This window comes from Carassius carassius, chromosome 34 (assembly GCF_963082965.1).
Source record: "Carassius carassius chromosome 34, fCarCar2.1, whole genome shotgun sequence".
NCBI lineage: Eukaryota > Metazoa > Chordata > Actinopteri > Cypriniformes > Cyprinidae > Carassius > Carassius carassius.
In genome coordinates this window covers 25,810,511-25,823,409 of record NC_081788.1, presented here as the reverse complement: position 1 = coordinate 25,823,409, position 12,899 = coordinate 25,810,511, and the positions used below count along the sequence as shown (strand labels likewise).

General features: G+C 36.3%; 1 protein-coding gene across 1 annotated transcript in view; it reads right to left on the bottom strand.

Annotated features, from left to right (window-relative positions):
• LOC132114871 (plexin A3-like) overlaps positions 1 to 12,899 on the bottom strand; it is a 166,432-nt gene that overhangs the window by 83,000 nt on the left and 70,533 nt on the right. Inside the window, exon 5 of the mRNA XM_059523243.1 lies at positions 9,961 to 10,061. Within this exon, the coding sequence (XP_059379226.1) occupies positions 9,961 to 10,061 (101 nt within the window). The remainder of the gene's footprint in view (positions 1 to 9,960; positions 10,062 to 12,899) is intronic.

Below are 12,899 nucleotides of genomic sequence, written 5' to 3'. Positions count from 1 at the left end.
AGGATGGTTTCCACTGGTCTCCCCTCATTCCAGTCCAAGTAATATTGCTTCATTATTTCTAAGGTCACATTGAACCCTGTGTAAATGAAGAACTAGGGCAGAAACAGGATGAAAATTTTGAAAACTCCAGTGGCCTTTCATGATGGAGGACTCTGATAACGGCTGTCTGAGGTGACTGGGTGGACAGATTGTTAAGATCGAGTGAAGGGTGAAAGACGGGGCGAGAGAAATCGATGGCGTGCATTAATTGCTATACGTAAAGCACTAAGTGCTCTGAGACTCAGTTGTGTCTTTGACTTTGATTAGTGAGAGGAACAATGGGAGAAGCGTCCACCTGTTTGAGGGAGGGCTTATTGACAAGAAAACAGTTTTTCTTAGTGCCTTTCAGGACGTCTGTCTGGTACATGACCTTTACGGTTTGCAGACATCAGTCATCAGCCATTTGAACATTTTTCTTTCACTTGACTTTCCCACTTTCTTGCAATCTTTCAGAAACATGATGTATTTGATGATTTGATGACACTTTCCACAGTACATTGTGTTCTCAAAAAGAGGAGAATTACATACATTATAAAGTTATGAAATATAAAAATGTTATTCTGCAGTTTGAGTGGAGACATTTTATCTATCTATAATAAATAAATGCAATGTGTATAAATTATTATAAATTATTATAATATATATTAAATGATTATAAATAATTATAATAAAAACTAAAAATATTTAATATTTATAAAAAATAATACAATATATTTTAACAATTATATATAAAAAAATTACACTTTTATAATATGCATTAAATTTTTATATACATATATATTCTAAATAAAATATATTGTTATAGAATATATACATAAAACATTAATATTTCACAATACACAACATAATTATATATTATACAATTATGTTTGGTAAGGTTTACACCCCCCCCATGCATGTACACACACACATATACATATACATATACATATATATATATATATATATATATATACACACACACACACACACACACACACACACACACACACACACACACACACACACACACACACACAGTACAGACCAAAAGTTTGGACACACCTTCTCATTCAAAGAGTTTTCTTTATTTTCATGACTATGAAAATTGTAGATTCACACTGAAGGCATCAAAACTATGAATTAACACATGTGGAATTATATATGGAATTATATACATAACAAAAAAGTGTGAAACAACTGAAAATATGTCATATTCTAGGTTCTTCAAAGTAGCCACCTTTTGCTTTGATTACTGCTTTGCACACTCTTGGCATTCTCTTGATGAGCTTCAAGAGGTAGTCACCTGAAATGGTCTTCCAACAGTCTTGAAGGAGTTCCCCGAGAGATGCTTAGCACTTGTTGGCCCTTTTGCCTTCTGTCTGTGGTCCAGCTCACCCCTAAACCATCTCGATTGGGTTCAGGTCCGGTGACTGTGGAGGCCAGGTCATCTGGCGCAGCACCCCATCACTCTCCTTCTTGGTCAAATAGCCCTTACACAGCCTGGAGGTGTGTTTGGGGTCATTGTCCTGTTGAAAAATAAATGATGGTCCAACTAAACGCAAACCGGATGGAATAGCATGCCGCTGCAAGATGCTGTGGTAGCCATGCTGGTTCAGTATGCCTTCAATTTTGAATAAATCCCCAACAGTGTCACCAGCAAAGCACCCCCACACCATCACACCTCCTCCTCCATGCTTCACGGTGGGAACCAGGCATGTAGAGTCCATCCGTTCACCTTTACTGCATCGCACAAAGACACGGTGGTTGGAACGAAAGATCTCAAATTTGGACTCATCAGACCAAAGCACAGATTTCCACTGGTCTAATGTCCATTCCTTGTGTTCTTGAGCCCAAACAAGCCTCTTCTGCTTGTTGCCCTTCTTTAGCAGTGGTTTCCTAGCAGATATTCTACCATGAAGGCCTGATTCACATAGTCTCCTCTTAACAGTTGTTCTAGAGATGTGTCTGTTGCTAGAACTCCGTGTGCCATTGACCTGGTCTCTAATCTGAGCTGCTGTTAACCAGCGATTTCTGAGGCTGGTGACTCGGATGAACTTATCCTCTACAGCAGAGGTGACTCTTGGTCTTCCTTTCTTGGGGCGGTCCGCATGTGAGCCAGTTTCTTTGTAGCGCTTGATGGTTTTTGTGACTGCACTTGGGGACACTTTCAAAGTTTTCCCAATTTTTCGGACTGACTGACCTTCATTTCTTAAAGTAATGATGGCCACTCGTTTTCCTGTACTTAGCTGCTTTTTTCTTGCCATAATACAAATTCTAACAGTCTATTCAGTAGGACTATCAGCTGTGTATCCACCTGACTTCTGCACAACACAACTGATGGTCCCAACCCCATTTATAAGGCAAGAAATCACACTTATTAAACCTGACAGGGCACATCTGTGAAGTGAAAACCATTTCAGGTGACTACCTCTTGAAGCTCATCAAGAGAATGCCAAGAGTGTGCAAAGCAGTAATCAAAGCAAAAGGTGGCTACTTTGAAGAACCTAGAATATGACATTTTCAGTTGTTTCACACTTTTTTGTTATGTATATAATTCCACATGTGTTAATTCATAGTTTTGATGCCTTCAGTGTGAATCTACAATTTTCATAGTCAAGAAAATAAAGAAAACTCTTTGAATGAGAAGGTGTGTCCAAACTTTTGGTGTGTACTGTATATACATATACATATATATATATACATATATATATATATACACACATACACACATATATATAGTGTTTTGTAATGTAATGATCAATATTTTTTACATTTTCAGATTATATTTTATTCTAGTATGATCCATTTGATTTGTTCAAGACGCACACTTACCAAATATATGCAATTTCATTTGAAATCTATCTATCTATCTATACACACATATTTCTGTACAATAAGATAAAATCTATAATATAATATAACGTAATATAGTACAATATAACAAATTTATTAAACTTTGACCTAAATGTAGATTAACTTAAAGTAATAAAATTACTAAAAAGTACAAAAAAGACAAAAACAAAAACAAAAAAAAAACTAAAATGAAAAAGAATACAGAATATAAAAAACTAGTAGTAAAATAACACTGTATTTAGACAAATTACTGAAGTTAAAATGAATTAAAATAATACAAAATATATAGTATATAGTAATATGTAAAGTAACAGTAATATACATTTTCATAGAATATTTTGTAGGAAATCTTTAAATATTTCATTAAAATATTTCATATACTTCCTGCATACTTTATTATATAATATCATATTAATAATATTAACAATAACATTAATAAATTCCTAAATTATACATAATATACTTATTTACATAGTATCATTTATTACAGAATAAACTGTATGATACAATATTACACAATAAATATGTAGAAGTACATAGCTTCAAAACACACATAGAATATGTTTTTAAATACATAGATAAATAATTTATTAATTACACAGATAAATAAATAAAACAAACACATAAATAAATAAATAAATAAATAAATAAATAAATAAATACACAAACAAATAAACCCATTATAAGGCTGAGTAATGCGTTTGTGTTACGAGAAGATGCTCTGAAACAGGTTTGAGATGAATAAACGTCTTGTGTGTGTGTGTGTGTGTGTGTGTGTGTGTGTGTGTGTGTGTGTGTGTGTGTGTGTGTGTGTGTGCGCGCTATCAGCCTACAATCATCCAGTCCTCTAGCACATTCAGCACAGGTCTCCAGAAGCGTGCTAGCTGTGAGTACACCTAGAGCCCTCAGTGAGGTCAACCAGTAAATGTGCAGTCATAAAAAGACCCAACCACGAATAGAACATTAATGAACACTGAGGGACACTCGTGAGAGCCGCTAACAGCGTCTACTGAGACAAAAGCCATGACAGATCCATCACACCAGATGAGCAAACCCAACTAGCACCACAATAGGCCTGCTAAAGCTTTTAACCACAGTCCTTTCTACCAGACATTGCACTGCTCATTTTCCCGAATCCACAAGAGCCCTTCGGTAGGAGCAGTAATACAAATACAAACTCCACCAAATGGGACTGATTTGAATTACACTGCAAATCCATCTTCCAGCTTCCCCTCGTTTGTCATGGACACAAACCATTTCCAGAGGTACACTTTGATGCTTTTTTCCCCCCTGCCCCCTTCTTCTACTCGCCTCTCTCCCTTTGGCTCAGCCATGTCGGAGGCTAGAGGCTAAAGAGCTCTTGGGGAACTGAATACAAAGCCAGGACAAGGAGGAGAAGAATAAGATGCAGGTCAGAGCCGCCCTCTGTCCCCTCCTGAGCCAAAAAACGAGTTCGCTTTTGGCAGTGGCTGTTGGTGAAAGGCATCTCTCATGGCAACTGTGTTCAGCGCATTTCCCCAGAGGAGAGCGAGTACTGGCAAACAAAATGAGCTGGACGCAATGAAAGGCCTCAGAAACATGGGGTTACATATGTGTGTTTAGCAAAAGAGGCCCACATGCGTTTATTTAGTAAGTGTGCGTCTTGAACATACCAAATCGATAATACTAGAATAAAATATAATCGGAAAATTCATACATTGTGCATTACATTCCAAAACATATATATATATATGCACACACATGGGTTTGTGCGTGTATCACACAAACATAATTGTATAATATTTAATACATTTTAATATACTGTGTATTGTGTAATATTAATGTATTATTTAGATACTCTATAACAATATATTTTATTTAGAATATAGAATATATGCATATTTTACTTTAACGGATATCATACAAAAATATGTAAATATTTTTGGAATATCATTGCTAAAATATTTTAAATAATAGTTTTTTTTTATAAATTTTATATTTATTATTAATATTAAATATTAAATTTATTTTGTTATTATTATAATTATATTTATGCATATTTTATTGGATATAAAATTATATAGAGAGAATGTGTTTACATATATACACATTATTATTTACGATAATGATGATAGATAGATAGATAGATAGATAGATAGATAGAGAGATAGATAAAACAATTTCTTCTATATAGCTATTGTATTTAATTTTCCTTAATTATAAACAAACAATAAACCTGTAAATTGTATGAATAACATTCTAACATTTCAGTGTAGCAATACACAAACTGAGTAGATGTTTTGAAAATATCAGACTATTTCAGGATCACCGAAACGTTGAATGCTACAATAATTAATGTTCATAGGGAGGTTTGCTACAAACAAGGTTTGGTTTTGAGATAAAAAGGTCAGAATCTGAACATCGGCTCGACCAGCTTTTATATCACAGTGAAAACACGAGGCTGAGAACAGCGTCATCACAACGGGAGAAACGGAGATATGCGCACATGTCCAAATATTAATTATATGGAGAAGGGTACTGTCTTGTCAACAAAAGAACATCATAACCGTGGGGTGTGCCAGTCATTATTCAGCATTATGTGTGCTGATAAAAGACGACAGATCCACAGGACACCCACTACAAAGGCTATCTGGATTTGCAAAGCTGAAATAAACGAATACAAAAGGTTAAGAGCAATCGTTCCAGTAATTATAAAGCTTGTTATGGTGAGATGGGAGGGACCGGTGTACGTTTTTAAAGGCTCTTCTTGTTGGCTGTCATTGAGGCGAGAGAAAGACAATGAAACTGATGCGAAATAAAGAATTGGATAGAAAACCTTTTTGTTTTTTTTTTACATTTCCAAAGCAAAAAACAAGCCTCATGATTTGAGGTATTACTCATACTCGTAACTCTAAGTATGAGCTACTATAATAGTGCTATAATAATAATACACGCTAAGGGCTTGTGACTCGTGACACTCTCTGTGCAGCTGGAGAGGAAGAACACGAATTGAAACATCTATGACAGTATAGGTCAACCCACAGGCACACACCCACACGTGCATGATGAGCAGTGCATTGTGGGATTGTCTGCTCTTCTCATTCTATATTACTTCAAACTTTCCTCAGAACACAGCAATGTGAAAGGATATGTCTGTCTAACCTCACCATTCTGTAAACGGACACCAGATCCAATTTAATTCTTCTCACCAGAATTTAACTGATAAAATCACCTGTTATTGGAAATTACAAAGTGAGAACAAACGTAATCCGAATATAAATGTATCTATGTGCAATGGAAACAATTTGAGAGAAAAGTTTTATAGTCGACAAGAAATTGCATCATTTATTCACCATCATTGCAGTACGTTTACTCAATCTTCAGCTATTAGTGGTAGTACAGTATTAATGCACTAAAAAGATACATACTGACACATTCTGGTTCCTGAACAATTGACTCTAATGACTCTTATGATTTTAGTGTATCATACATTTGCTGTTTAAAACTACTGTTATATTGACTTGCAGTAACTGACTGGCTGTAAAACTACATTTGTTTAGTAATAATTTATAAATGTAATATATTTTATATAATATATATATATTTTTAATCAAATTTACTAAACAGAACCAGTTTATAAGATTCATTCACTCAGGAACCAGATAACACTGGTTGTGCTTTACATGTTTGATTTGCTAAAAAAAGAACTCAAAATCTCAAAAGATTCATTTATCTGGAATCAGACTACACTGGTCACACTGTATAGTCTGATTCCCAGACAAATCACAACCAGTCTATACCAAATCATTCATGAACAATTGACTCTTACAAGCTGGTTCATTTTAAGTAATTAAATACATACAGCACAATCAGTGTAGTCTGATTCCTGAAGGAATAACTAATGAACTTTTTTTTTTTCAGTGAATTGGACACATGCATATGGAAGCCTGTTTCTGCCACTGAATAAAAAATGTTATTGGGATCTTGCAATTCTTACTCTGTTTCCTCAGAACTGCGTGATATAAACCCACAATTGCAAGTTATTAAGTCAGAATGGCAAGATATAAACTCACAATTCTGACTTTTTTCTCAAGATTTGCATGAAATAACCTCACAATTGTGAGTTATAAAGTCAGAATTGCAAGATGTAAAGTCAAATAAAAACTCACAATTCTGACTTCAAAGAATTTCAAAGAATTGCAAGGTTTTGGGGAAGTCGTGGCTTCGTGGTTAGAGAGTTTGACTCCTAACTCTAGGGTTGTGGGTTTGAGTCTTAGGCTGGTAATACCACGACTGAAGCTGCTCCCCGGGCGCCGCAGCATAAACGGCTGCCCCCTGCTCCGGGTGTGTGTTCACGGTGTGTGTGTGTTCACTGCTGTGTGTGTGTGCACTGTGAATGGGTTAAATGCAGAGAATGAATTCTGAGAATGGGTCACTATACTTGGCTGTATGTAACGTCACTTTTTATATCTCACAATTATGACTTTTTAACTCGCAATTGTGTTATTATATTTCATTTTTTATTCAGTGGCGAAAACGGGCTTCAATACATAGAATACATATTTCTAATTTTTTTTTTATTTCACTTTTTTTTGTGCATTATGTTGTCAAGAAAATGCTCTTTATCATTCATTCATTCATTTATTAATTAATAAATTATAAAATATCATCGATATTAGATAAGATAAGGCTCATTAGATAAGATTTTAGATGAGGCCAATTATTGGATTGTATTTATTTCTAATACTTCGATATAGTGGTTTGTTCAAATCCAAAACCTTTAAAGAATTAAACATCATGAATGACACCTGTGGTGAATTTGAAGGGGAAGAAACTTAACAGGATATTAGAAATACATAAAAAGCCACAGTAATTACCTAAGAAACCCTCGATTCAACAACATAAAGCAATGATCCTTATGATCAACAAACCAATGTGATGTCTAAGATCTCAAAGATAGCTCAGTTATTTTTTTTTTTGACAGAAACCTTATTTGTATGACCTTCCAATCATCCCACTAATGCTTTAGTACACATGTCATTTATGAGTTATACAGTATTTTTTCAGTTTTATTTTACTTTGTTGAAACAGGAACTCAAAAAAGGTCTATTTAACCAGTGGGAGTTAAACAATCACCATGCAATATGAAACCCGAGCTAATATACTGAGATTCTCAGAGCTTTACTTTAATAAAACAGACTCGACAGCCCTGAGCACTTGAGGAACTCGTGTGGCGGTGTGTCTCAAGGCCTTTTCACTGTCAAAGCAAACAGTTTCCATAGACTCTGTAAAGTCGCAATAGTCTGAGCGGCACAAAGCCACCCGGCAGACAGCGATGTATTGTCAGTCTTCTATGTATCCCATTGGCTGGATGGGTGGCGAGCCAGGTTAGGTCAAAGGTCAGGTTCTTTGGAGTTTAGAAACTGGGTTTGCATGCAATGAACACGTCCGCCATTAAATCCGCTGCTTTGCATGATTGCTAATTGTGCTGTGCAGCGACTGTCACAAGGTCATGTACAATCTGGGGATATGCTATTAATATGCAAACAAATGTAATTTTCCAATGGGTGCAGTACAGGCTTGCACTAATTATTCCATCAATCCCAGATTTACATCTTAATTAAAGATTTGTATCTCATTGAAGGTATGGCGACGGTGGAACATAGATGTGACTAGAGTTTTTTTCTCTCTGACTTTGTAAAACTCCACAATGGTCTTCACGGCACTACAGGAAGGCAGAACAAAGCGGTTTTATCACCTCTGGAGAACTTTATCTGCATCTATACACCGCTGTCAGAAGCTCAGAAACACTACAAATGCTGACTCCGGATCCAATTTGTGCAACCAAACTCATACTTGCTGTACAGATTTTGCAGAAGAGAAAACAATGTTTTGTGTTTCTTTTGAAGCTTCCGATGACAATCTGGTATGAAGTACAGACACGTTTGTAATGGATGTAGAACGCTTGTCAAAGTCTTTTAATGTTGTAACTGTATGTAAATGCACAGTTAGTTGTGATGTAAAATCTGACTAGATGAGCCATGTCTGAATCTGTTAGAAATATCACAACTATCGACGCTTTTAGTCTATTAGGTTTGGGTCATTTTTTATGTAAGCATACTCTTAAAATACTCAAAATGAACTTTCCTAAACTAACATTCAAAAGTATGTGGTCAGTAATATGTTTTTTTTTTTTAGGAAAATGTTATTCAACAAAGATGCATCAAATCATAGATTTCTGAAACTTGATATCTTTACTACTAGTACTACAGGAAGTCAGAACAAAGCTGTTTTATCACCTCTGGATAACTTTATCTGTGTCTATACACTGCTGTCAAAAGCTCGGAAATGTTATGACTGCTGACTCTGGATCCAATTTGTGTAACCGAATCCCGTACGGTCTCTCTCGCTACAGATCCCGCAGATGAAAAGACAATGTTTTACATTTCTGTTGAAGCTTACAATGACAACCCGTCACCCCCATGGCACGATCTCCACCGGTCCGGACACACACACTTATGTCAAAAACGTTCCCATCTCTTACCAGCAAACACTCTAGAAATTAAAGAGTGTGTTCTGCGATCACACATGCCCTTCCTCCCCTGGTTTGACTGAATGCAGCCCACTCTCTGAGGGGAGTTCATTCAGGACAGGAGGGAGCAGAAAGCCCTGATGACAGCAGATAGGCAGTGTGGGGTGGCGGTAAGCCAGCAACAGCCAGACACTTCCTGACGGCAGTAACTGGCCCCCATGACCAGCTGCTGCCTGGGGATCAACCGGAGGTAGAAATGATGGGAGCGAAAAAAAAAACTAGTGAAAATGTGGGAAGGCCTGTCACCTGCCAAGTCCTGCATGAGGTAGTTGAAATGGCAGCCATCAGCGACGTAGCGCTCTGATTGGCTGGTCTTGGCTCTAGAATTCCCTGAGGTGTCTTAAAGAGTTCATAAGTGAATCAAAATGAATAGTTGTGATCTGATTAGATGAACCATGTTTGAACAACCGATCTCTTTAAAAACCACGTAATGCTTTATTTTTCAAGACACAAGACATATTTTAGTGTGCAGAATAACTGTTCTGGTCTGTGTAAGAGGAATGACATTGACTTACATGTTATGCAGGACACACCAGCCGCAGTGAGGATCCCCTGAGCCCAGACACGTCTCACAGCTGCTGTACTGAGAACAGCTCTCCACAGACAGACGACTCACCTGAAACACATGACAAACATTAAACTGACATTACCCAACAGACCACAGGCAAACAGATCTCGGCTTGTCAAATGACACTGATTTGTTGACTTGATACTTTTAAATAATTTATTTTTGGGAATGGAGCACCTTATTATTATATTATTTAACATCAGCAATAAGTAACACATTTTAATATAAACAAGAAATTAATTAATTCATTAATTTCAGATGCCTTATTTTAACAGCCTTCCAGACAGGTTTAGGAGGTCTTATGAGTCATGTTACCCATACCCTTCTATTGGAACATCTCTGTAGAACATTATTATATGTATTTGGTGTAATGCAAAATGTGTTAATGCGATTTAAGGTTCAAAAAACACATTATTTTCCACATACTGTACATTATTGTTGCTCCTTTATGCCCCACCTTTCTGAAACGTGTCGTTTACAAAGCTAATCGTTCTGAAAAGCGAGGTGTGCTCTGATTGGCCAGCTATCCAGTAAGTTGTGATTGGCTAAATACCTCAAGTGTGTGACGGAAATGCTACACCCCTTACCATACTGTTATGTCTTCTCCCAGCTCGATGGGACAAAGACAATAAAACCCATTATAAACAAGGCATTTATTGCATCCAATGGGGACATAATTACTGATTATAATGACTTGAACTGTCTTTTTACGCGTTGCTTTATGTATCACGCCACATAAACATAAAACCATGTCGGAGAACGTCTTAGAAACCGCCAATAACAAGCACTACTCTACACTGCTCAAAACTTGCATTTGAGTCATCAGTGGCAAATCCTTTAAATATGTAAACGTACTTACAGGCTTTGGCCAAACAAAGTAGTTTCGCTTTCACAATGAAACACACAGCCTCTCCACTACATGGCGGCAGTGGCAACAACGAAAATCAAAGTTACACTGCCTTTTTTTGTGTGAACATTTGAGCAGCGTTATGCAAATCTTCCCACACCGTGATGTAGACATGTGGGGGTGTGTTTAAATGAGGCGTTTAAGGAGGGTTTGGTTGATTCTTAACATTGATAAAGAATATCTCTTTGGATTTGAGACTTTAGTATTTGCAACTTTACAGATCTTCTTTCTGCACCAAGAGCTTGTAACACTCCAAAGAGAAAGGAAAAATTAAAATCGCATCATATGACCCCTTTAATTGAAATGAACAGTTTATTCAAAATTATATTCATGAAATGTAAACATTTTACTTGTAGGGATAGCATTAAATACCTAATAACAGAGCGATATCATTGAAATGGGAGATCTTATTTATCATTATATTACGGGGGTTGTTGAATGCTTGAATCTGATTGGCTGACGAATGTTCTGAGGTGTGCAATTATTTTCAGGGAAACACACATTGAAAATAGTTCCTGGCAGCTCTCTTGAATGCATTACAGTTCCATATCATTTTGCATAGTTAATTGTAATAACGGTCACGCAGTTTGCACAAAAAGGTGTTGTCAGTGCTGCCCTGACGATTTTATCAGTTAACCTACATAGTGTAGCAATGACATTTTTCACTAGTGAGGTAATAACAGCGCTGTATTGAGAGGCACAGAGGTAGCCTAATTCACTCAAGCTCTCTCTTTCTCTGTGTGTCTCTGTCTCTCTGGCACTCTTAGCAAAATCACACGTTAGCAAAAGAGGCACTGGATGAGATGCGGAAGAAATAATCCTATTCACAATAGCGATTTAAGTTACTAAAATCTGACAAATCTCTTTAAATATATCATCTGATCGATGTCTTGAGACGAGGTAACCGTAGTATAAGCAGAATAATTGACTTGGGGCCATTTAATTATTAGAATTTTTTTTTTCTAATAATTCAACGACCAGTCGTCAATTATTCCTTACATAATTAATACTCTTTATTAATGTGTTTTTAATAGTTCATAAGATGTCAATTTAGGACCAAATAATTTAATTAACAAAAAAATATAAAAAATATTAAATCCCAGATTTATATGTATATAATCATAATAATAATAAATGTAAATATTTTCACACACAAAAATGTTTAAATATAAAAATTTGATATTAAATAAATAAATACAGCACATACATACGTATACATAGTTTTCAGATCATATGGCCCTAAACTGATGCTTTAAGTATGATTTGACTGTTTTTGGTGCCTCATTTCTATTTAACAGTCATTCAATCAGGTTTAGCAATTTGAGTCATGTGACCAATGCCCTGCCATTGGCTATAATCCCCACTGGCCCAAGTAGAGTCTCTTTCAGCCCTAGAGCTCAGTAGTTACGCCGGTTCTCAACACGTGCCCTCACTTAAACCTCTCGTCATCCATCTGAAACACACAAACAAGTTCAGCTGCTTGTAAACACTTTCAAACATTCAGGCTTTTCCTTTACAGCAGGGCAGAGCGGAACGGCAGAGCATCAGCACAGTCAACTCACGCGGAGGAAAGAAAATATCATAAAAAAGCACAGGGGAAACTCATAAAAGGACGTGATGTCCAGGGGACTGTAATAGAAGTGCTGCAGACGTGAAGATTTGTACGACAGAAACACCCTCTCCAAACAGGCCAGGCGCATTAGAAAAATTTATCAGCTCCTAAAAACAGCAGTTATATAAAATGATGATGGGAGTTGGAGAGAGTGGGAGGTCTAAGACAGAAATAACATGAATATATTAAATTAAAGGAGTGGTTTGTGGATCAAAGTTGGTGTGGGCTGTCACAGTCCCAATGATTGGCTTCCTTAAGACGCAGAAAGAATAAAAAAAGCCCAAAACCCAAAAGCAGTTGTTTTTGAAAACCGCCTTTAGAAGCTATAAAAATGCTCATTCCATGAAGTTGTAATCGCCTTTGATCA